Below are 26,382 nucleotides of genomic sequence, written 5' to 3' on the forward strand. Positions count from 1 at the left end.
GGACTCCCAAGATGAAAGCCATTTGGAAACTCCTCATGTGCTTCATGCATATGGTGCCTGCCCTCCTCATCTTCGTGGCAGGGGATTTATTCCCTGCCTAGGGAGGTGAAGGCCAGGCCTGCCACACTCCTTGTGGCAGCAGAGAGGGCAGGGGTGGCGTGTGCCCGTTGGCATTCCTGCCTTGGGCTCTGCACTCCAAGGGTGAATAAAGCCATTTAATTAGTTCTTGCCTGCTTCTACTAAACAGCTCTAGAGGGAGGGATGCAGAGACAGTGCAATAGGGAGGATATGTGATTTGCATGCTAATAAAGGCACGCACACTTTCTCTGGACAAGCCTTGACTTGACACCAAGATTAGAAGTTGCCCCAAACCCAACTGTGTTCCAAAGTGAGCCTGCCACACACAGCAGCAGGAGTTTCACGGGGTTTAAAGTTAATTACACTCTATTCTGCTTCTGCTCTTTCATGTCTCTCTGGCTGTTCCCTGGCCTGCAGCTCCCTGAGAAAGCAAAGTGCTTTGGGGTGTTTATCAAACCCTTATTATTGCAGGCTGGCTTTGGGAGAGGAAGTGCCAGAGCCCCTTTGGTGTTTGTGGATGGCGTTTGGGGCTGCAGGGAGTGCAGGGGACCTGCTCCCCACACAGGAGGGACTGAGGCTGTGGCTTCACAGCATGTTGTGCTTGGCAGCAGCACTGACACCATCAGGGCTCACCCCCCTGCCCCTTCTGCTCGTGCCAGAAGAGCCGTTTGTGGAACCAGGTTGTGAACTGACCCAGCTATAAAAAGGGGTGTAAACAATTCTTTTGCAGTTTGTTTTTTTAAGCTCTCCTAGCCCATTTAAGGAATAGCCCTCCCTGTGAGACTGCAGAAGCCAGGCATGTGGAAGCACAGCTATTTCTGTGTGAGGCTGTTAACACAGGTAAGCACTGCAGGCTGCTGAAAGGCACATCCAGCTCTTGCTGATTTAAGGCAGGAGTTCCTAATATTAGGAGTAATGATGTATAGCCAAGTGGAGTGTCATTAGGCCAGAACTGAAAGTGATCCATCTGTTTTGTAGGAGAGAAAGACAGGTCAATGCACTAAAAGCAGAGTTTTTAATTCTTAGAGCATGCATAAGCTGTGCTGTTTCAGCCAGCCTTACAGATCTTGTCAGGGCAAAATCCCAAATGTTTTGCTGGAGTAGTCTCCAGCCAAATCCAGATATTCAATGGGGATGGCTGAGTTTGTCAGGAAAGATAAATGAGCTGCAGTAATCAGCAGCAAAAAGAGAAAAGAAACCAAAATATTTTAAGTGCTTATCTGGAGTCTGGATTAAATCCTTGATTTTCATGAGTTCCCTCCATGGTTTTGGAAGGATTGCTTGCCTGCACCCCAGTTTCCCAGCTGGAAAGCAGATACAACCAGACTGCAAACATATTGAAGTAAAACTCTCCTAGGAGAACAGGAAAAAGACTCACCAACAGCACATGGCAGCAGCTTGTACCCACTGCAGGGGCAGGATGGCAAAAGAATCCCACAGGAGTTTCAAAGCACAGCCATGTTCTCAGGGAAGAGTCTGGGTGGTCTCTGCTGCAGCTTACATTGATAATTTGCAATAAAACACCATCTTGGCAGCATACCTCAAACACCTTCCTCCTAAATGAAAGCCTGACTTTGTCCCTGGAGCTGTTCAACCTGACACAGCTGCTCTGAACACGGTCCAAGGGCCCTGCAGAGCTGGGAGGTACCTGGGAAAACCCTGCACAAGTGTAGGTGAAACACCCTCCTCATTTCCCCCAGATCCCCCAGCTCACAGCCCAGCCGTGGCTCCTGCACTGCTCTTCAGCCGCCCCACAAGTGCCTGATGGTTTGTTCCCTGTAGATATTCCCTGTCCACCAAAGCACCTGCCCCAGCTGGGCTTGGGACCTTCACCCCAGGACCCCATCGCAGCCCAAAGGATGGGAGCATCTCTTGTTGGGGGCATTTCCCCCTTCCCCAAGCTGCCTTACTGTCACCAACCAGCAGAAACTGAATTTCAAAACCAGCAAATACTCCCCATGTGCAGTGGGGTGGGTTTTTCAAAGGCTGCAGCTGTCATAACTCAGTTCCCAACTGTCCCATTTTTGGGAAGATCCACCTCCACACTTTTTAACCTCAGAGTATTTCACAAACTGTACTAAAGGACTGAGTTTGGGGGATTTTTCGAGAGAGATGTGACTTACAATCTGCATTTGTACACTGTAAAATGGTTACATTTTAAGGTAAGCTATGAACTCCTGAAAATCAGATGTGCAGCACGAGACACACGATCAATGGCTGTGTTTGGAAGTTCTGCCTGGTGTGCAAAAGCCTTGCAAGAAAAGGATTCCACATGAACACTCTGAAATGTATAGCATGACAGAGAATTGCTGTTCTGCCAGAGAGCAGAGATGCTTTGGAGTCAGAGTTCCTTCCCTGAGAGCACCACACACAACCTGAGCCAGCAGAAAAGCCCCAAATTCTTTGACAAGCACACACATCCTGTTGCCCTGCTTCACAAGGGGTGAGCAGCAGCCATTTGCACGAGGTTGCACTGAATCCATGCCAGACTTCTTTAGAAATACTTGAAAATCCTCCATGAGCATCTCCAGACAGCAAGTTTGAAAGGAGATGAGCTGGGGAACAGCACAGGCCCCACCAAGGAAAAGGAATCCCTGCAGAATTCCTCAGGAATGCAGAAAAACCTTACAACTCTTCCCAATATTTTTTTCTACTCTTTTGGTGATTACTAATCTTTATGGAGTTTACATTCCATCTATCATTTTTATAACGAGAGATCAGAGAGGGATTATGGCTGGGGGTTGCAAGCTATTCACACAGAGACCCTGTTTATCTGAGCAAAGAGAGCAGCTCTTCTACTTTAACCATTTATAACGTGGCAGAAGCACCATCTGGGACATGTTCAGAGCTGAGTTTTTGTCCTACACCAGAAATTTAGGTGGTGCCATTTACATTTTGTCAGAAGCATCTCTAATACACAGCAGTCAAAACAAGGACATGCCCCAGCAGATTGTCATTTTTTACATTCAGTTCACATCCAGCTTTTCTTTTTTTATTTTTTTCCCTTTTTTTTTTTTAAATCAACATCAATAATTGCATCCCTTCTCCCACACTGGGAGTGTGCTGGGAGCTGGAAGTGCTCTGATGATGGAGAGCTGTGACCCCAGGACCTCTGGCAGCCACAATTTAGAGAAGTCACAGCGCAGATCTAAATTCGAACTAAAGGTCAGATCATCCCTTGGGGGCTCTGGCTACGAGAGAGCCGGGCTGCCCAAACTGGCCAGAAAGGAACTGAAATCCAGCCCCCTCCGCTGGATTTGGTGTGTCTCAATCGCCCGTGCCTCGGATGAAAAGGTTGGTTACTTAAAATGCGGCTGCCACCTCTCAAGGGTAACAATGATGTTTGAAAAGGTTCCTTTGATCTTCGGCAAACACTACAGCCCTGATAGCAGAAATACTTGAGCCACCCAGATCCCACTTCCCGTGAGGCTGAGAGGTTAAAAGAAAAAAGGAAAAATTAAAAGAAAACAAACACCAACAAGCTAAACAAAACAACAACAAAAAGAGAAGCAAGAATGTTTTTTAAAAATGAAATATCTGTAAATATTCGGTGGCTAAGAAATGAAATTGATTCCCTGATGCACAGCAGCATCCTCTTAAATGTGAGGGAGAGCTTTAATCCATAAATGTACATGTAATGAGAATAAAGCAACTGATGAGGGAAGGGAAAGACTTTTTGGAAGAGAAGGGGGGTCCAGGTTACAGCAAGAAGGGAGAGGTGGGGCTTTAATGCTTGTCAGGTCATAGTGCAGACTTTCTGAGGAGTGATTTTCCCCCAGTATTTTCTTGCAGAGAGCCCTGATACCTTTGAAGTGCAATATCCAATAACCACGAAGAGTGGGACTTGCTGGCCTGACAGCGAGTCCTTGCAGAAAGTACTTTCCCCTAATTGAAAGAGCACTCCCTCTATGCAGATACCCACAGGAACACTCACAGTTACTTCAAAGGCAGCTGGCACCCACTCCTTTCTCCTGCCAGGTGTGCTTTGTATCTCCTGCCCGGCTGTTGTTTCTGTGGCAGCTCAGGGCCTCGGCAGGCACCAGCCCACCTTCAGCCGCTGCAGCAGGCTGGGCTTGCAGCTTTGCAATGGGCTTGAGGCCCTTCTGCTGTGCTCTGCTCTAGGATAAACCAAGAGAATAAGCTGCTATGCAGCATTGAATAGAAGATCTGAACATCTTGAGTTGATGGGGAGAGGAAGAGTTACTTCAAAACAGAACCTGAGCCCCAGCATTTAGGAAGGAGATGCTTGCAGCTCTGGGAGATGCTCTGCATCTCACAAAGGTGAGCAGAAACCTTCTGAAGCAGCTCTTAACCAACCTGAGCAAACCCAGCACTAGGGATCCCTCCCAAAAGGAGATTTTCAGGGTGTTTGGGGGCAGTGTCAGCGCTCCCAGGGCAGGAGGAGCTGTGCTGCTGCTCCCTGGAAGGGCAGAGGTGTCCCCAGGCTGCAGCTCAGCCCTGCAGGGAGAGCTGAGGCTTTCCAGGGCACCCTCCCCACGCTCCCCGCTGCCAGCCCCGCAGGTTTGAGCAGCCCCAGCCCCTCCCCAGCTCCCCCACAGCCCACGGGGGCATTTTCAGCCAGAAAGAGCCCCGGGCACAGCCTCAGACAGCTCTGAGGCAGAGGTTCCAGGTGCGAACCCGTGATGGATGACATGCCACGGGAAGGCTGGCAGCTCCTTTGCCTGGGAGGAGCAGGGAGGTGCAGGAGCATTTTTCTCCTCTGAAATCATCTCCCTGCCTGCCTGCCATTTCTAGCCCCTGCAGCTCGGGTTTTTTCCCCTTAATAAAATGTTTTCAAGACAAAATGTACCAGGAGAAGATCCCCCCCTCGAGATGAAGGCAGTCAGCATTCCAGGGATTTCCATAGTCCATGGCTGGCTGTTTTCCCAGTCACCTCCTGGCACAGCAGCACAGCTGTTACAAAGGGGACAACTGGCCCTGGTGACCTGGCACTTCTTGCACCTTTCTTTGGGAGAAATAGGAGAGAGAGGACAGACCCTCATCCCACAGGTCACTCCTGGTTATTCAGAGCACTATAATCTGTGCATTTCTGCTTTATCTTCTTCCCAGTTTGGATATGGGAAGAGTTTGGCTCTTTTTAGCTCTGAAGAGGACCTAGTGAGGAGAAGTGAAGGACCTTACCCTTCACTTCCAGAACGGGTGGGAGCAGAAATCACAAGCCATTAACTCCAGTCCCATTCGTACTTCAGGCAAAGCAGAGAGATGCTGCCTTATGAAAACCTGAAAGTTTCATTCCAGAGTCCTTTCCTGCTATAGAGGAGAGGCATTCTGTCAGCAAGAGCCTCCCCAGGCAGCTTTGGATCAAACCCAGGGGTCTGCACAGCCCCACCATGCAGCCTCATCTCCTCGCTTCAATGTACAGAAAAAGCCAAGTCCACATAGAAAACCACCATTTCTTCTTTGAAATTGAAGATGTGAAATAAGCACGCCTACAGAACTCTTTTTACCAATGGAAAAAAGCCAGAGCAAGGAGCACCAAGGGAAAGCCTGGCACCTGAGGCTGCAGGCATCGCTCAGACAGCTGTGCTGCAGCAGGGACACACATGCATGGGAAAGGACAGCCTGCAGCTCTCCAGCACATCCAGGAGGCCCAGTGCCCACCCCCCTCTGTTCTGGCAGTTTCAAGTGACATCTGACCATGGCTCATAAATCTCAGCTAAGCAGGGCATTTCCTTAGGCCCTGTATCTTTGTTTAATCTCTGTCTCTAGACCAGGCTGACTTCCCAGGTCTTGCATGCAATAGCTCAGCAGTTCCAGCAAGTGACAGGAATGAATGATGACCCCATGAACCACCCCAGGGCCCCATGTACCAATCCATGAACCACCCCAGGGCCCCACATATCACCCTATGAACCACCCCAGGGCCCCATGTCCCAGTCCAGGGCCCCATCCACCCATGAACACCCAACATATACCCACACCATGCATACTACCAGCTTAAAACCCCATGTACACCAGAACCCCAATACCACACCCCCCGTGTCCCACCCCAAGAACACCTCATGGCCCCACATATCACCCTATCACCCACCCTATGACTCCATGAACCACCCCAGGACCCCATGGCCCAGTGCAGAACCCCATGTACCACCCCAAGAACACCCCATGGCCCCATGATCCGCCCCACAGCTCGGGCTGCTGCTGCCCCTGCTCACACAGCAGACCATCTGCACCCACCCTGTGCTCCTGCTCAGGGCTCACAGCAGTGCCCCACTGCCTGCACAAAGCTTCGCTGTTCCACACAGGCTCTTGTGTGGCTCACCATGCCCCATCTCCCATGATGACAAAGATTAAATGAGTCATTCTTTAGCAAGGGTTTAGCTGGCCAAACACAACCTCATGGGGCTCTCTGACTGTAGCTCAAGCTGCTTAAATCTGTTCTACATGAGATTCCCCTAAGCCACAGAGGGTTAATTTAAAACTTGTGTTGGGGTGTTATCACAGCTTTCACTGCTGGTTTGATAAAGCCCACAGTGCTCCAAGACCCAGTGTGGTAAGAATGAGTTTTCAGGGAGGTGCCTGAGTCAGCCAAGCAGTGTGCTCTTCTGGGAGAGAGGGAATCTGACTCAAAATGCGCCTCACTTAGATCATGTCTGATACCAGTGCATGGGAAACAGTTGGTATTAGCAAGGCCCAGTAGCAAAGAGTTTAACTTGTCCAAGTCTGGGGACTGTTCTTTGAGTTTTCAGTGAGTGCCTGCTATTAAAATCCTTGTGCTGTAAATAGTCCAAAATCAACTATAATTTTAGCCTGTGACTCAAGCAGAATTTAAAAAAAAAAAGGCAAAACAAAACCACCACAAAAACATTTTAAAAGCATTTTAATTTCTGAGTTACAAAGCAGCTGAGACTGGACTGGGGGAGGGGACACTAATTCACCAACAGCAGGAATGAATGAGGCAGTGGCTTGTATTTAATGAGTTTTAAACATATTGGCCTTGAAACTCCAGGGAATACAGTGTCCCATCCATCCTGGCATTTCCATCATTGGAAGACTCCAGCCTAACATTTAAAATTTAGAGATTGGTGTTTGCATGGGATAATAGTTTAATCTTTTCGACAATGGAGCTGCCTGCCTGGCAGTGCTGGGGAGGATTAGGTATTGAGATGCAGTTTTATGAATGGGGACAATCAGTCAGAGCTGTCAGGCTGGTTTTGTTTGGATTATCAAAGTGACATCCAGAAGTGAAGGTGTTCATAGGGAGCCAGATGTTAAATGCAGCAGGGCTTTGCCTTGCAGCAATTAGCAAACAGGTGAAGAGCCATTACAAAGGAAACTCACCTTGTGCAGACACAGACACGAAAATATTTGCAAACAGAAATCAAACAGGGCAAAATAGACTGTCCTGATACCACTGTCAGAAAGCATCCAGTACAGATCTCCCACTTGTCCCAGTCCCACTGGCTACCCTAAGCCATGCTGAATATTTACCTCCACATGAGGCCATGAAAAGCGGTGCCCTGTGTGCCAATGAACAGCACACCATGGCTGAGCTGCTTCTACACGCACAGGGCTCCTGCTGGGGCAGTGAAGTACTCAGTCTCACATTTGCCTCCACACCTGCTCCTCCTTGGGTGAATTTGCTGGGAATTGTTCAGTCCCAGCCAGGACACAGCCACACCAGGATGAGGTGGACTCTAATATTAATTTCTGACTTCTGTCCCCTGGACCAGCTCCTGGAGAGAACATCTCTCCATTCACTCAAAGACATCACACTTGTCTGAGTACAAGCTGAGCTTTCAGAACACTTGGGGGGGAAAACCACACCACAGATGGCACAGAAAGGATATTTTCAGCTGCCTCCATTCCCAACAGTGCAGCAAAACATGAAACACATGAGCAGGTGAGGTCAGAGCACACAGACAGACCCTGTCTGTCATCAGCACAGCACAAATGGCCCCTGCAATTAAAAGCACAGGCTCTGTCTGGTTCTGGCATCATTCATTTCTGATAGCTGCTGCCATGCAAGAGGCTCTAGGTGAAACTAAACCTGGAAAACCATCATAATATATCACTTTTATCCCAATATCTGAAGTGAAAAGTATGCTTATGCTGGAATGTGACAATTTAAGTGCTGTTCCTGTCAATCTCCAAAAGCATTTGCAATCACATTGAGCTGCCCAAACTTCTTTGCTCCATTTGAAAATTTATGAGTAATAAAAAACAGTGTTGGGTGATGAGCATTGAGGACAGGTGATGCTGAAGTGAATTAGCATATGAAGTCTTGGGGACTTCTCTGTACCTCCTCACCCTGCAAGCATCTGTCCCTTGGAATATTTTGATTATATATCAAAATATTATATATGTGGTCTTGGTTTGGAAGAACAGAGGTAAGTGGGAGCAGCAGGAAAAATGTGGTGTCTGAGCATGTCTGTGTCTGAACAGTGAGAAACACTGGGGTGGAGGCAGGGAAGAGCCCTGGGGGAGTCACTGATGGGCGACCTGCAGAGCCTCTCCTGTGTGATGGTAACCAAACAATTCCCATTACAGGGGGGATGGCTTCTCCTCCCCTCCCAGCGCCTCCATCCAGAGCACACTGTGTTCTCAGCCTGTGCACTCCCATCCCCACACACCCTTTTTCCATGTGGGAAGCCTGAGGGCGGCCAAACAAAGGGATTTTTCAAATTTCATGTACTGTAAGTGCCATGGCCACAAACAAGATGAAAAGAGGCCCCAGGCTCTGTGTCCTCTCCAAACGCACTCCTGCAGGGGCACTGCCTGTGCCAGGGCAGTTGCATGTCCTGTCTCTGTGCAGACAGGGTCCCCAGCTCCCCATCCAGCCTGGGACACCCAGCACAGGGCTTGGTTAATCATCCACAGAAGGAACACAGCCGTCTTTGTCAGAGCCCCGCGGGTGTAAAAGGCTCCCCAGGGAAGGGATGGGCATCGCTTGAAATTATGACACTAACGAGGGTCAAACACTCCTTGTTTCCCTTACATTGGTCCCACTGAGCCTGGGCAGCTGTGGAAAAGCTGCATCTGGAGCAGGGTGCCCACAGAGGGGACCCTGCCAACCTGCCAGGGCGGGCTCTGGACAGGGACAGGCTGGAATTGGTGGCATGGGGCCGAGCACTCTGTGCCTCTGGCTCCCTGCCCCAGCAAGAGACACCTGGGCATGGCACAGAACACTGGCAGAGGCTCCCAGAACTCTGGTCTTGGAGGGAAATGCAGGTCAGCAATGCTACAATGCCACAGACATCTTTTATGAAAAATCCTTTCCTTAGGAGTTTTGCTCCTGAGAAGCTGAGAGGCCTCAGGAACAAAATGTAAACAATGGTTATCTGCTGCTGTGGAACGCAACAGGTGCATCTGTGATTGGTCTCATGTGGATGTTTCTAATTAATGGCCAGTCACAGCCCAGCTGGCTCGGACAGAGTCCGAGCCACAAGCCTTTGTTATCATTCTTTCCTTTTCTATTCTTAGCTTAGCTAGGCTTCTGATGAAATCCTTTCTTCTATTCTTTTAGTATAGTTTTAATATAATATATATCATAAAATAATAAATCAAGCCTTCAGAAACATGGAGTCAGATCCTCGTCTCTTCCCTCATCCTCAGACCCCTGTGAACACGGTCACACTACAAGACTGGCTGCCACTGAAGCTCTGGTTGTCACTGGTGCCTTGGCTGTATAAAAATCTGCAGCCACATGTGCCTGGCAGTGTCCCTCAGGCTCAGAGGGGATGGAGCAATTTGGATTTTCCAAATTTTTGGATTGCTGTCTTGAAAACTGCAGTGTTCTTTCATCCCTTGCCTTCCCACTGCAGCCATGGCCTCCCTTGTTTTGGGGTGAGGCACAAATCCCTCATGAACAGAGTGGGGTTTGATATAAACCCCATCAACCTCTTCTCAACCAACTACACCATGACAGCTCCTTAGCTCAATATCTTCTTGAAAACTGAATTATTTTTGCCTGCTAAGGTGCAGCAACTCAAGCAACAGCTTCTAGAAGTGCCTCCTTTGGGGCTGGACCTCAGAACAGCCCAAACCACTCCACAAACGCTCCCCACATTTCTTGTGTTCAATCACAAATCTTAAGGAAAGCCCAAGCCATGGTGGCCTGAGGTGAAGCCACAGTGGGCATGGTGACACCAGAGCTGTGTACACTCCCGGGATGGTGTTTGTTTTTAAACTCAGAAATGGGGACTGAGGTCATGTTGGTGTGGGCTGGGGACTGACCACAGGCTGCCCCGCGTGGGCCGACCCACTGTCATCCCAGGACCTACAGCAGCCAGGAGAAATGTGCGTGGGCAGAATTCCTGCATCCACAACTGGCCTCACAAATCAGATAATACCATGGGAAAATGCAGGGATGGCCCCTGGGGAGGCAATCCTGTATCCCCAACAGCCTTCTTGAGAGTGGCTCTGGAGCTGTCACCCCTGCACAAAATGCCCCTGGGCTTCTGTGGCTGCAGCAGATGCTGAATTGTTTGAGAGCAGAATCCCAAACAAACTGCCTGCATCTGAGCAATTAGAGAGAAAAAGAAGTATATTCTACCAGCCAACTGCTTAATTATCGAGGGTATTAAGCACAGCATGCAGCTAATAGCAAAGCTTTGGATTTTCAGGACAAGCCTTTCTCCCTGCTCTGTTTGTTGGAAAGAATCTGAGAAATAATAGGATCACCACTCATTCCCAGCAGTACCAGCCCTGCTGTGGGCTGGGATGGAAATGCCACTGTTCTGGGCACAAGCTCTGTGCTCTGCTCCCAAGGGAAAGGGTGGACTTTCAAGAATTGGGCAAGATTCCCATGGTGGGGAGAATTCCCTGGGTAGGTTTGTACTGCCCTGTGACCATAGCTGGCTTTCTGTCATTCCCTGAGCCCCGGGATGGGCAGGGCAGAGGATTTGGGGGTGTGGAAGAGGGCAGAGCCCTGGGAGCTCTGGGGATCCCACACTCTGGAAGCCCTGCAGGGAGATAATGCTGCCACTGGGTGATGAGCCCGCTGGCACTGCTGACACAGCATTTCTTTTCAAATGTAAACACTTGTGCATGGTCCAAGAAAGCATTTCACACTGCCCAGCCCAAGCATTTTAATAAAAACCCTCCTCTCCCCGAGTCTTGTTTAAGAACCTCAATTTAATTTCCATTAAGTTAATGAACATTAGTGTTTGTTATCTTCACTTTGCTTTCTGGACTGTCTTTCAAGCGTATTTAAGTTTTTCCCTGCAGATTTCATGAGAAGAAATTCAGCTTTTTAAAAAAATGCGAGAGGAAAAGGAAGCTAGCAGTAAAACATCTGATACTGCAAGACATGATAAAATCAGGGGAGCTGGCAGAGCTGGCAGGCTGCCCTCTCCTCCTCCAGCCCTGGCCTGTGTCCCTTTGTGAATTGGCCTTTGTTTGCTGCAGATTCACTCTAGCGGTTTCTCACACCAGAAATTAAGCCCTATTTTATCCAAACCTGGCCCAGAGGGCCTTTGGCTCCCAGCCAGAACATACAGAGCATTTCTTTTTATTTGTTCTTCTTTTCTCTGTCTCTCTCCCTGCAGGGTACTGCTATTATTATTATTATTATTTTTTAAATCTTGCATTTTACTGATTAAAGCGCTTACATCCATGTTGATACATTTGTTTTGTGGTGCCTTTGGGGTCATCAGGAAGCACAGATTATTCTGGATTGGAAGGGAGCTGGGAAAAGCTGAGGAGAAAACCAGGATGCTATCAGGCATTCCTTTGGTACTGACACATGGGCACTGATATCAGCCTGCTGCTGCTGATTCAGGGCTGGGGAGGAGGGAAATTTGGATAGGTTGAGATGGGCTGTGATGTGCCTGAGGAGGGCTCAGGGACAGGCTGTTATCAGCAGGATGGGCTGTGTGTGGTGGGACAGGCTCCTGTCCCAGCCCAGGCTGTCCCTGAGCCCACCACAGCAGCCCTGCCCTCAGTGCCACCTCCAAAACCACAGAAAGCAGCACCCAGGGCTGCTCTCAGCACAATCCTGGCATTCAGGGAGGGACACACAGCCCTCTCAGCTGGGTGTAAGTAGCTTCAGAAAGGGGTGAAAATCTGCATCTGAGAGACAGTGAATTCTGACATTGAATCCAGGCATGGAGGTTTGAGAGCAGAGAGCTTTCAGCAGCTCACAGATGCTGCCACCTTCCTAATTCACAAGGTTTGGGGTCAGGAGCACCTCAGAAGTCACTGAGTGTCCCCTGCACGCTCTGTGCCCCTCAGGGGTGCCAGCACCTTGCTCTGCCTCTGGCCTCTCTGCTTGGTCTCAGACCACAAGATGTAGGCTGAAATCTCTAATGGGGGAGAAAGAGCAGAATCAAATGGGGAAATATTAGAAGATTGTTGGACAAAAAAGGTTTTCTTGGCATCTTTCAGATTTTCCTTGCCATCCTCCTGTTATCTCAGTTCCTCGTTCATATCTAGTTTCCATTTCCACCTTCAAATTCTCTTTCCTGATCCTAGAGATCTGACTGTGTGCAGGCTGTTTCCAACAGATAACTAGCTCCCCCCTATCACTGACTGAGCCCTTTCCCTTCCTTCTGTCCCACCCTGAGATGAGACCTTGTGCAATTGTCTGGTTTTAACCCCCAAGGGCTGCCTGCCTTTGTCTGATAAGACCTGGACCCTGTAAACATTTGCTGAAAAGCATGGAAAAAATAACTGCATCTACAACAACCTCTAGCAGGGTAGAGAGCAGTGTCTTTATCCAGATCTGGAGTTGACTGTCTCCTTAAATCAATTTAAACTGAAATAAGATCCATTCCTCCCTCGTTCCCTATGCAAAAGTCAGCTGTAATCCCAGGACACTGAGTCTTGCACAGGCTGGGGAGCAGAATGTGCCTGTGACAGGAGTGCTGGGCAATTTATCACAGGAGATTACACTCGAGGGTGCTCATGTGACTGGGATTTAACAGTCAATTAAATAACACCAACACTTCTAACAAAGGAGCTGGGGTTAAGGAAGGACTCCAAAATGACTGCTTTTCCTTCCCAGCTCTGATGCCAGCCCTGGGAATCTCCCTGTTGTTAACCCAGATGTTCAATTAAAGCTGACAGGAACAAATAAAATTGTTCTGAGATGTCCCTACAATGGAGTCAGATATCAGGTCTGCCCCTGAGGCAGTTTGTAGGAAGCTGTCCCATGTCTTGGACTTTATCAAAAGGATCCCAGCCCTGTGTTTAGTGCCAGTGATTGCACTGCTGCTGCTCAGGTCGTTTCTGGGGAGCAGACAGGGAAGTGCTGCTTCTTGTCAGGATCAGCCAGCGCCAGCCAGGGCAGATGGACACGGTGCTGCTGCTTCAGAAGGACACAGCCAGCTGCCCACACATCCACCAGAACACGTGGCAGGGCAGGGCTTGCACACTGAGCTCAGTGTCTGGGCCCCACAGAGCTCATAAATACACAAAACCTCTCCTTCCCCATCTCTTCCAGCAGGCAGCAGTGCCTCCCTCCAGATCTCTTGTGGCTTTCCTTGAAATTCCCCCCAAATTGGGAGCACCTCAGTCTTGCCAGATGTTCCCTCCTTCCTGTCCCACTGAGTGTGCCCATTGCTCCTGCAGTTATCCTGCTGTATCCCTCCTCACAAGCAGACTCACCCCCAGTGCTCAGGAATCTCCTGCTCTGCTGTGTGGTGTTGATGGGGGCCCCCAGGACGAGGTGAGAGGTGAGAATTTGACTCCAAGTTCTCAGAAGGCTGATATATTATATTATATTATATTATATTATATTATATTATATTATATTATATTATATTATATTATATTATATTATATTATATTATATTATATTATATTATATTATATTATATTATATTATATTATATTACATTTTATTACATTTTATTACATTTTATTACATTTTATTACATCATATTACATCATATCATATTATATTATATTACATCATATCATGAAATGATATATTAAAACTCTACTAAAGAAAGAGAAAGGAGACATCAGAAGGCTAAACAAGAATGAATAATAAAAACCTGTGACAGACCAGAGTCCTGACACAGCTGGACTGGGATTGGTCATTAATTAAAAACAATTCACATGGAACCAATCAAAGATGCACCTGTTGGGAAGCCACCTCCACACCACAGTCCAAGCAAGCAGATAATTATTATTTACATTTCTTTTCTGAGGCCTCTCAGGGGGAAAATCCTGGCGAAGGGATTTTTCAGAAAATATCATGGTGACACTGGTGGCATCAGCTCCAGTCCCACATTTCTCTGCTCTTTATCTGACTACCAAGCCCCTCTGTCTGTCCTCACAGCTCACCTCTGCTGTTCTGGTGGGGTCCCTGTGCCCTCCCTGCCTGGCCAGGAGAGGCTTGCCCAGAGCTGAGCAGCATCTCCTGCACCTCGTGCAGCACCTCCCAGCCCTGCAGCAGGATCACACAGGCTCATGGTCCCAGCATTCACCTGAGCAGCTCCTTTCAGCAGCTTGCTGCTCTATTCACCCTTCACTAACCACCAAACATTTGCATCTGTTCTTATATTGTATGGCTTTTTACAAGAGTAAAGAAAAAAAAAAATATTTGTGGTGCTTTTTGCTCATTTCATCAGTTTCTTCCCCTAAATTCTGCTTTCCAGGGCTGTTCTTTGGGAATCCCACTTTGCACTGGGGATTCAGAGCTGGGTGTTAGCACACAACAACCCTTCTGCTTGGGCACAAACAAAGCATGTTTAGAAGTTACCTGATAAATAGAAGGGCACAGCTTTTGTGACCCAAGTCTCCTCACCACACCAGTCAGGAAGGGGCTGCTGCACTCTTGTGAAGCTGGCCAAGATGCTGAATTTTTTCCCATGGCAAAAGAAACAACTTTCCCCATTCCATATTCTATCTCGCTCATGGGGTGAGTCCAGAGTTTTGTTTTGTAGGTTCCTCTGAAAGCATCAGAGCTGTTCCCAGTGTCCTGTTCTGGACAATTCGTCCCAGCAGTGTGTGACATGGTGTTTTCCTAAAAGACCATTTTATAAGGTCACTTCATCATCTGGTCCCTGTTCCATGAGGTCATTCAAAAGTCACAACACTGGAGTCAAAATCCCCTTATGCTCATTTTGGTGTATTGGAAACCACCGGAGGATATTTGCTGGAAGAGACAAAATGTGGCTGAAATAAATCCACAGATTTTCCCCTAACAGAGTTGCTAGAATAATATCAAGATCATGACTCCCCCTCACTCCTCATAATTGCTGCAGCACAGTCCTAAAAGGGGGGCTGACCACAATACAGATATTTTTTTCATGTAGGAGGAAGGAGTTGTTGAGAAATCTCTTGGAGCATGTGAATGTCAGCCTGATATTTTATTTGGGCTCTTTGACCGGATGCTCATTTTCTCACATCTACATCATTGTTTAACACCAAATCCACACCTCTCCATGAAGAAGCTGTGGGATTTTTTCCAAACAGTAAATGTACATTGTCTGCCTTGATTGTATTAGGATGTAGTACCTAAAAAATAAACCAAACAACTAATGCTTGAGGTAAAACAAGAATTAAGAGACAAAACCATGGTGTGGTCTTGTGTCCTTCTAATCAAATAATCTTCCTCTGCAGTGGCAGGGATGGCACCAGAGGGTGACAGTGACCAGAGAAGGTGGTGTCATCCTTGTGTTTGTGCTTCAGAAAGGGCAGGGCTGGCAGGTGTCTATTTACAGCTCCCAGGAGAGACACTGACCTTGTGTCTTAACAAAGACTTCATATTCCACCAGACACTTGAAGCTCAGACCCAAAAGCCAGCACTTAAACAAGCTCCCTGCTTCTGGCATGTTGTTTGTGCCGATATTTGCTGCTTTAATCACAAGTGACAGCCAAGCAGTAATTTGGGCTGTTCATTAGAGCAGCCCCATGTCCTGCTCCTTCTGAAGCCAACACAGATATTCAGAATTAGCATTCCCACAGAGTTTTCCAGGAAGTGGTGGTTTCTGGGAAGCTGAAGGATAGAATGGAAATTGCTGATCGGAACAAGAAGCTGGAGCTCCCTTGAGGGGACACACAAAGCAGCACGGGATGCTGCCGACACTCTGTTTGAATTGGGTGGATTTATGAGCTTTTCTGATAAGAGCTGTTATCTGGGGCTGGAATCAGACCCCACCCCCTTTGCTGGAATTTCTCTTGGTTTGTTCTGTTCCCAACTCTGAGCACTTCTGGAGAGTGTCCACCCCGTCTCTTGCAAATTCATGAAAATGGGAATCTAAGGCTAATGGTATCCTGTGGATTTGAATGAAAGGCTGCTCTGACCTTAGGGATGCAGGAGCTCTTTAGGCTGGGCAGGAGCAGCAGGAGCAGCCTGGCAGCTCCAGCTTTGTGCCTTGGGCTGGGCTGACAGTGACCAGCCCTTGCTGGGATTTGCACTCCTGGGTGCCAGCTACTGATACCAGCAAGGGCTGACTGAGAGCAGGCTCCCCACAGCACTGCATTTTGCATTTCAGAGTCTCCAAATACCAGAGGCATTATCTCAGGCTGCAGAGCATTGTAAATCAGGGTTAATTCTTTCCAGCAGTCAGCTTTGATATGGCCCTCCCTCTCATTACCCGCTCCCTAAAGGAAGAAATGTTCCTACCCCCATAAATGTTCCTGGATTGAAAAAGACAAAAATGACACTATTTTATTTACATGTCCAGAAAATTGGTGGTGTAAAATTCCCCTGCAGGATAGAGGATAAAACCAGGGGTTAAAAAGCAAATTAGCACACTTTCCTCTGGCTCAACTCTACTGAGTTCATTGCAGATCTTTAAAGTTTATCCTCCTTGTATAAGTTATTTATAGAACATTTTCTGAGCACTCTTTATATTGATTTAAAGCTTCCCACTTTTTAAAATCACTTTCATTTGAGAGCTGGGTAAATTCTGGCATAGGATGTAGCAGCTGACAGGCTTTGCTCAAAACCAACGTCACTGCTGGAAGCAGGAATGTCTCCTGAGCCTTGGTCCCAGTGCTGCCGTTTTGTGGAATGGCTGGGATACACACTCAGTGGGAAGCACACCAGGAACAGTTCCCTGCTCTGCAGAAACAAACAGAACTTTTTCTTTTCTTTTTAAAGGCACTGAAAGCAGTGAAGGCTGAGTAACAGAGCAGGCATGAGCCACAAGGTTTCTGATGAGATGTCATCGTCTGAGATTTTTATGTAGCCACATGGAAAGTTGTGATTTGTGGATGAGACGTTCCTGGATATTCAAAGTTTTCAGGGAATTATGACTTGCAGCAGTGAGTCAGCACTGTTTCAACGAGACAAGGATTAACCTTCCTGTCAGGACAGTCTTAAACAAGCTCGAAAAACAAAAACCACAGAGATAGGTGACAAATAATACATTTTGGGAAACAAAAGATCAGCACCTGGGACCTTAAGACCAAAGCAGATCCTTATCAACCATTCAGCCAAGATCAGAAGTGAGCACTGGCAGGCAGGTCCCTTCCACCTGTCCCACACCTGCAAAGCCTCCTGTCTCCTAGATAAGCCCAGCACTTGGGAGAAGGTCAGAAAAAACCTGTAAAATTGTCTCCCTTTAACCTGAAAGGGGTTCATCCCTACTGTGGTCACACTTGTAGCACTCCCCAAGAAGGCTGCTGAGATGTTAATTCCCTATTCAATGAAAAAACCCCAAGTTTGGCTCTGTTATCTCCTGCAGGATGCTCTCCAAAGGCAGAGCTGTGTCACCGTGTGCTGGGCTCCCGGACAGATGAGCTCTGTGCACAGTGATCAAGCTCCCTCTCAGGTAATATACATCCCAGCCTGAAGGCTGCTTCCTCCACCTCCCTTTGTAGTCCGTGTTTTAATCAGCACCATCTGGCATTAGCTTCCTTTTATTTACTTATTTTTGGGTACAGGCAGTCTTAGATCCTCAGATTTTGGTCAGCCTGCCTGGAAACTCTTCAAAGTTTGGGATTACCCCAGCTCATGTGCTGGGGACTGGGATGGGGGTTCCAGGCACTTGAGAGCAGACACAAGACAGGAGCAGAAGTGACCCATCAGCACACACTGAACTCAGCTGCAGCATCCACTTTCTGAGGTTATTTTCTCAGCACAGCTGGCTTGGGGGCTGTTCTGTCACACATCCATGCTTGGCTGAGTGATCCAGCACAAATGACCCCATTTTCCCAGGAATGCAGAGGGAGTTTGCTGCGAGCATGGCTCCACTGGCCACAACAGAAATCAGGCGTGTAAATCCCTTTCTTTTAGCCTCAAACTGGTCAAAGGGAGAATTAAATCCCCAGCCTTTCTAGCTCTTGTAGGGGAAGGAAACTGAATAAAGCAGGGACAAGCAGCAAGTAATGATCTCTGCCACCTCCCCTGTGCACTACCCAATTTATTTTGAAGTGCTATTTTTGTTCAGCCTCAGACATTTGAAACATTTTGCCTGGAGCAGGAAATATCACATTTCCCAGCTCGGTGAGCAACCTGCACAGAGTTGTGCTAAACGCTTTATGGAAACGCTGTTCTGTGAAATAAAATGTGGTATTTTAGCATTTTTGCTAAAAAAACCTGACTTACCTGACAGGCACTGCAGGTCATGAGAGGGAGACAGCCTGAGTGACTTCACATCAGGGCACCAGTGCATTGTGTTTTGGTATTGATGGATGGATGGATCAAGGTGCTTGTCTGGGCTCCGGTGCCCTGTGAAAACAGCAAAAAAAATTATTGTGTTTAGAGCCAGATAATAAGCACCTTAATTTTGATGGATGTGTTGTGTCCCAGCACACAGCTTACAGCTCACCAAAATGCAAGTGTGACTCTCCCTTCCACCCCTGCAGGAACCCCCAGTCAATGCCCCACAGGCCTTGGCTCCCTGCACAAGGATTGTCCTCCACCCTCTTGGAAGGGCACCTGAATGAACAGAAAATGTATGTACAGCTCTGGGGCTCCCACAGTCTGCAGCCTAATCCTGGTGCTATCAATCCAGTCCTGTTTTAATAAGCAATAAATGGATTTTCCTGTTTTGCTCATGATGGTAATGGGTAAGTGACCTCCCTGCTGTCACCCATGTGTTTTTCCACCCTGTTTTCTGCCCTGCTGTGGAGGGGGAGAGGGGAGCAGCTGGGTGGGCACTGGCAGCTGGCCATGGTCAGCCCAGGAGTGCAAACAGCAGCCAAAGGGGCCCCAGTCCTCAGCAGAACAGGCACAACCTGCTCTTCTCCATGGTCCCAGTCCTGTAGAAACAAGCCATGGACAGGGTTTGTTAACAAATTTGTTAAGTTTGCTCATTTGTTAACAGGCTCAGGTGTGTACATTTGCAAAATACACTTGGTTCAGCCTGGTCACAGTAGTTTTACTCACTATCAGCTATCTGAAAATAGATGTTAAAATAATACCTTTTCCATCATAATTTGTTAAAAAAACAAATCCTGCATTGACCTTACAAATTGTTCTTAATTCTTAAAATCTCAGTACCTGCAGTTTCTGCTGAGGATTTAGCCAAACAGAACTCCTGTCTGATGTTAAAATAAAGTGTGTTTCCTAGCAGGAATAAAATGCCTAATTAAGTTTCTTTTGTTTTGTTTTCCCATGGTTGATGAGTTCCACATACATACAGGGAAGCTGCCTCCCAAGGGATGCCTCAACACAAACAGCCATAAATGCATTAACTAAAATCAAAACCTCCCCTAACCTGCTCAGAGTAACATTTGCAGCAGAGGTGTATTTATCTCTGTGTTTTACTCAGAGTGACAGCAATTGAACAAAACAGGAGCTGGGAATAGACAGCTCTCCATAACATCCAACTGGAAAACAGAACTGCTGCCAAATCCAGTGGAATCAGATTATCTCAGTGCTCTAGGTGGGCTTCCAGCAGCCCCCAGCACCAGCACGTGCTTTGGGAAAATAAACAACATGCCACAGAGCTGTCCCAGGGTCCCTTGTGCAGGGAGCACTGCTGAGACAGCTCTGCTCCAAAACTCTTTTGGTGCTTGGACACCCATGGAGCAAAGGGACAGTCTTTTTTTGGCCTTTTTTCACTGTTCCCCTGATGAGTCTCAGTGTCCTCTGTGCAGAGACCCACGAGCAGTGCCAGGGCAGCACTTCTGGCAGGGCTGCTGTTGTCAGAGCTGTCACCTCTGTGCCAGGGTGACAGGAGCAGCATTGACCTCCTAACCCAGGCTCTGATCACACAGGCTCACAGCTGAGACCACTGAAACAGCTTTTTAGCACTGTGGAGTTCATTGGAAGAATGTCAAGCCTTAAAAAGCAAAATCAGTATTATGAGACCTTGGCAGCTCCTACCAAGCCCCCAGGTGTTTTTAGGAGTTTCAGGCTCTTGTCTGAGCAGCAGAATTTTGGCTGAAGACACTAAAATAGCCCCAGCTAAATCAGATGGCTTTAGGATGCCACTGCCAAGTCCTCGTAAGTAACAGCAAAGAATTTCACGACTTGGTGCAGTGTAACCATGTAAGGGCAACTCTGTCCATCTTGTACAGTAGAGTACAGTTCATTCCCTTTCATGGCCCTCAAACATCTGAACTATTCCTGTTCCAGGAAAACAAAGAACGTTTTACATCACAATACTAGAAAATGCAACTGGAAGTGGATTTTTAAAGGGACACATGTCCCTCCTTGACAGGATTCTGCAGGGATTGTGGTAGGACTCACATGCAGTGGTGCTGGTGATGATGGTGTGAACTTCAGGAAGCCTTTAGCACAGCACTAATCCATTCCCAACTGAACTGCTTCAGCATATGGCACCATTAACATTTCATATTTTGACAAAAAAAAATTAATGAGAGAATAATTTGCTTTAATTTTTTCTAAAACTCCAAAACCCAAATGGCAACAATCAGCGTTACAAAGCACAGAACATTTTAAATTACAACATAATCCTTAAACACTCAAACCAGAAGTGTAATTTTGGGTCAGCTGTATACTAATGGGGTTGTACTGCTTAAAAAGACATCTGAGAGACCTCAAGTTCATCTTGAATTTTTAAGCTGTCAGTTCACTCTGCCTTATGGAGGAATTCCACTGAAATCCACATGGATGAACAGAGTCTCAGGGGATTAAGAACAAGTCAACAATATTTAAACTCTTTGGTAAACCAGGCATTTATCAGCAGCAAACAGTTAAGGGTTTTATTTAAAGTTCTACCCTAATGCCAATGCAGAAGCAACTAATTTAAGATATGTCAGAAAAAAATATCAAGTCCAATTAAAACTTATCTCCTCTTACTGTGTACAAAGGAAAGTAATAAGGATTGGACATAAGCCAAGCTGAAACCTCTCCAGTTTGAAGACTGTATTTTTCTTTCCAGAAAATGTTTTCACAGATTTATCTCCTGGAAAAATGAATTATTTCTAGGAGAATCACAACATTGTCATCCCTCCTCCCCCTTTTTGTTAATGCATCTTTCATGGTTAACTTAGATGTCAGAAGAAAATAGCTCAAAAATAAAGTATGGATTAACATCCCCCTTTGTTTTAGTATTTAAAAGGTTTCTCTCATGTTCTTTGTGTATTAATTTCAACGTGAATTCAACATGAACCATTTTTTTGGCCTTTTTAGCCAACTTCCTCCCTACTTGCAACACCCAGGAGTTCATCTTTTACAAGTTCTATCAGCTCAGAGTAGTAGTAAATTCAAATGTTATCAGTGGGAAGGGAGACTGTGCAGCCAAAGAAGTTTCAGGTTATGGCTCTGCTAAAAAGGGTTCTTAGCCTGTTGAGTTGATTCTCTGCTGCAATTGCTCCTGGAATAAAGGTTTAGTTATGGACCTCATTGTATCTATACAGTAGCTTACACTCTAAATCCTAATTCATGATTTGCAAAAAAACCCTTAAATTACTAAAAAAACATCACACCACACTGTAACTCCACATTAACATGGCCTGATTTGCACTGCCAATATTCAGTAGGTATCCATGGTGCCAAAACAGGACCTTCCAAATATGCTGCACTTTGTCATGTCTGAGAAGAAAAACACAGATAAGGAGAAAGATACCACATGTGGGTAGCTCAGCCATTCTCCTTAGTCCAGAGGGAACAGCATCCCTGCTCCAGGCTGTCCTGAGAGCCCTGAGCCTCATTTCCCACGTGCAGCCACAGTAACTGGCAAACAATCAGAAATAAAGCACATGGAAACCCCTCTCAATGGTGACAGCTTGCAGCATAAACAGGAAAGCATCACCAAACAGCCTCTGTCACTTGGAACAGCTCTGGGAGGGCCTGTGCAGAGATCTGAGGGTGGAAACTGCAGATGCTAACCCAGAGATGACCACAGGCAGGGAAATGCAATCTGGATTAACCTCTGAGCAATGTGCAGATCAGGATACACCACCAGGACAGGCCATGTGTAGTTGTGGGTATTGTGGAACAGGTAAAATGCAGCTGTCAGGGGAAATTTACCCTATTAGCTTATTTTATAACCCAAACCCATATATGACATTTTTGTAAGTGATAATCACAAAGTGACAAATAAACCTGGTGTGTGCAAACAAAATCTACCAACACAAAAGCAGCACCTGAAGAAAGGACAGACCCTTTCTTGAACCCTAACAAGAATTCTCTTAGTTTCTCCAGTATAAAAAGGAGTAAGCTCAGTTAGATTGCTACATTGCAAGTGTTCAATTACAGATGCAAAACTTATTAAATCTGGAAAAGAACAATGGCAGTGAAGCCAAGAACAAAGTGGAAATCCTTGACTCTGGCACTACTTTACAAGCTGATTTGTTTTAAGAATTCACAGTGAGAATTTGTATATTTTTAAGACACATTTCCAAGTCTTTCAAGACTAACTACAATAAACCCACTTGTGTTTATGACTTGAACAAAAGACACAGCACAATGTAGTTTTGAACTGTTTATTTCACATGTTCCATCCTGGAGTTTCTTCAGTTAAAAGTTCCTACAAGAAAATGAAATAAACATTGTTACAAATGAGTTTGCTTCAACAGCTCAAGTAAATATCTTTGACCAACTGTGTAATCATCCTATAAATACAATGTACAGATTGTCCTCCTAAAAGCTGGATTTGGGAATGGAAGTTCCCCCTGCAGGAGTTAGAGGGTAAGATAAACATACGTACTTGGACACAATTCCATCATTTTTTGCCAGACGCAAAATGGAGTCATCTGATTCACCCTGTAGAGAGAGAAAAGGAAATATTCTCAAAGGAAATATTCTCAAGTGTCCAGATAATTGCTGACACATGTGGAAGAGAGGCAGCTGCAGCAGTTAGTGCAGATTAGTGTTTTCAAAATAAACTGTTGCTTTTTTGTCATCCTTAAGGGTAAGGAATTGCTTTAACTGCATAAAAATATGCATTTGCATGAACAACCTATTTATGGGCAAGTGGACTTGTGATGAACTCCTCACACCATTTTAAAGTCAAGGTGGTATCATCTCCAGTAAAAATAAACAACAGATAAAAGCCAGAATTAGTACCTGGATACACATTCTTAAAAGAAAATCACTTGCATAGTTTACTTTGAAAAAAACAACAAACATCTCCAGAAGAAGTTGATTATTCCAAGCAATCCAAGGCCCTGGCACAGGGTGCCCATTGAAGCTGTGGCTGTCCCATCCCTGGAAGTGTCCCAGGCCAGGCTGGACAGGGCTTGGAGCACCCTGGGACAGTGGAAGGTGTCCCTGCCCAGGGGAGGGGTGGAATGAGATGATCTTTAATGTCCCTCCAAACCAAACCTTTCTGTGATGCTGTGAATTTGTTCATGTGTTTATTCTGCCCCAAAAACCCCTGTGGAAACACACTTCCCACAGTGTTTTCAGGGCCAAACACACAGCTAATTAATGACTAATGATCAGCAGCAGAGCATTCTGCAGGTCAGGAAGGCACTCACCATTCTCCGGATGGGGCCGCAGATGGCGTAAGTCTTGAACTGGCCATTCACCCTGCCTGTCACCTTGTCCACCTGCAATCACAGCAAGGTTTTACACTCTCACAGCACACCTGACAAGCATCCCAAAGTTAAAAACTGCAGAAAAATACCTGCAGTGTTGAGACAATAAACCACAAAACCTCAAGGCAAACACTGAAGTTAGAAAGTCAACTACAATGATCTCTGCACAGCAAATTTGTAGCTACACAGTGCAGCAGTTAAATTTAGTGGATCACACAGATTGACAAGAAATGGTAGATAAAAGAAAAAAATTTGAGTTCTGAACAAGTGGAAAAGCTCTGTGTAAAGTAGCTTTTCCTGCCTTTACTCTTTTTTTTTTCTTAACTGAGGTCATATAATGGAAATTGAACTGAAAGGGGAAAGGGACAGAGTTGTTACAGGGGTAGGAAAATGTCCAAGCTGAAAGACATAAATTGTCTCACTTTGTCAACCTGCTGAGACATTTAACAGGAAAAAGACTAAAAGATATAAATCATGGATTAGAACAGTGTAGTGAACCCTGTAATATCAGGTGGGCTCATTTCCATGTTCTGCTAATCTCTGATCCTTTGAAAACAAGGAATAGGGATCAGAAGGGAACAGGGATCATTCATGGAAGGAATGAAATGTAGTGAACAAGAAAAGTACTTGCCTTAACAATTACAGGAAATCAGAATCAGGGTGGTTTTTTAAAGTTTTTTTTTCTTTGTTGCGAGATAATTCAGGAGACTCAGATTTTTAAAATATGTGGGGATGTGGTCTCCCATTCAAGAACCAAATCAAGCTCTGTAGCTACAGGAAAATTGTGTCCACAAAATTCCTGAAAGCTGAATTTAATAAACAATTGGGGGAAAACTCCCAAACCATGCTATAATGAGCTTAAATTAATTGGAACTCACATGTGTTAACTGGGAACCTGCAGGAGTCAATGTCTATGGTGACTTTCTTTACTGAATTACTGAAGATACATCACAAGCTGTTTAATTCTGTAACTTTTATCAAAAGTTGAAAGGTTTAGCTCTCTCATCACATATTCTGTGGATAAACTTACCTCAGAAATGTTTATCTGAATGGAAGCATGATCCTTAGCACCAATGATTCGGTTGCTAGCAGAGCTGAGGAATAAAGCAGGACACATTTAAAACAAAAGGAAACAGGCAGTGACAATGACAAAGAAAGCTACTACAGACAATTCTACAGGCAAATCAAAACTGCACAAGAAATTTAGACGGTAACAGTTTAAGGTTTCATTTCTTAGAAGATTAAAATGCAGTTTTAAGTACATTTAAAGGAAATTTTCACTTGGTAGCATCACACTTATTAGCCAATTTTCCCTTCACTTTGGTTTCTATGTGCCCACTTCACCTTCATGCAGTGAACAGGACAGTACAGGCCTTCAAAACACACAGAACATTTTTTAAAATGCAAAAATACAGCCAGGGTAATTAATAAGATTAATTCCTATGCCTTTTTTTGCCGAGAGCCACTGTAGCTGTCAAAGACACTCAGGTTGGGATACTCAGGAATCACAGGCTGTAAAACATATTTGACTTAATCTAATAAAATTCATACAAATAGCTTATTTTTAGTGACTTTTTAAACTGACAGAGTTTAAAAAGTCACTAAAAATACTGTGACTGCTACAAAAAGTCCCTTTGCACACACTGCACAGGTGAGGGCTCCAGGAATGTTTTTGGGATGGATTTTGGGGGCCCCTCCAGCCCTGGTCGGCTCCTGGGTCCCTGCTCACCACTTCCGAGGGACATAAAGGTCCACGAACTCCCCGGCGTCGTTCTGCATCTCGCCCTGCTCCTGCTGAGGCACTGAGCAGAGACACCTGCCAGAATCACAGAATATCGCCGTTTGGAAGGGACCCACACGGATCACCGAGTCCTGGCCCTGCCCAGACCCCCCAGCAACCCCACCCTGAGCATCCCTGTGCAAACGGCCCGGAGCTCTGGGGCCGTGCCCATTCCCCGGGGCAGTGCCTGGTTCTGGGGGAAAAACCTTTGCCAAAATCCACTCTGACCCTCCCTGATCAGCTCCAGCCTTTCCCTTGAGTTTCGTCTCTAGCCACAGAGACGCGATCGTGACATGAGATCGTGACACGAGATCGTGAGGTGATGCCAGGGCCCGGCCGGGCCCACGGGCTGCAGCCGAACCTCCCGGGCAGAACCGTCCCCGCCCTCAGCATCGCTCCCGGGGCTCCGCCACCGCTCCCGGCCCCGCTGCCCCGGCCCCCATCGCTCCCATCCCTCCCTCCGGCCCCGCCGCCTTTCCCGGCCCCGCCGCCATCGCTCCCACCTCGCGCGCGGCCGGGCGGAAAGGAAGGGGCGCGGGCCGGACACGGAATTACGTCACAGCGCCGCGAGCTCTTCCCGCACGGCCGCGTGACGTCACGGCTCGGCCCAGCCCCGCCGGGGATCGGGGACGGGGCACGGCCAGGCCCGGCCCGGCCCTTCAGGGCTGCGGGGAGCGGGATCGGGGCCCGGCCTGGACCTTCGGGGC

General features: G+C 46.7%; 1 protein-coding gene across 1 annotated transcript; it reads right to left on the reverse strand.

The window, feature by feature from the left end:
- Window positions 1-22,825: 22,825 nt before the first annotated feature.
- On the reverse strand, window positions 22,826-26,229 carry RPS21 (ribosomal protein S21). The gene is made up of 6 exons (XM_030963270.1): window positions 26,179-26,229; window positions 25,625-25,711; window positions 24,926-24,989; window positions 23,836-23,907; window positions 23,064-23,119; window positions 22,826-22,883 (listed from the first exon to the last, which is right to left on the reverse strand). Exons 2-6 carry the CDS (start codon window positions 25,672-25,674, stop codon window positions 22,874-22,876), a joined length of 252 nt encoding a protein of 83 aa, XP_030819130.1. The 5' UTR covers window positions 25,675-25,711; window positions 26,179-26,229; the 3' UTR covers window positions 22,826-22,873.
- Window positions 26,230-26,382: the final 153 nt, after the last annotated feature.

Source organism: Camarhynchus parvulus, chromosome 20 (genome assembly GCF_901933205.1).
Source record: "Camarhynchus parvulus chromosome 20, STF_HiC, whole genome shotgun sequence".
Lineage (NCBI taxonomy): Eukaryota > Metazoa > Chordata > Aves > Passeriformes > Thraupidae > Camarhynchus > Camarhynchus parvulus.

Coding starts and splice junctions, on each gene's coding strand:
- RPS21 (XM_030963270.1), bottom strand. CDS start 25,674: ATGCAGAACGACGCCGGGGAGTTCGTGGACCTTTATGTCCCTCGGAAG. Junction 24,990..25,624: donor CTTTATGTCCCTCGGAAGTG/GTGAGCAGGGAC, acceptor TTTATTCCTCAG/CTCTGCTAGCAACCGAATCA. Junction 23,908..24,925: donor TTCAGATAAACATTTCTGAG/GTAAGTTTATCC, acceptor CTGTGATTGCAG/GTGGACAAGGTGACAGGCAG.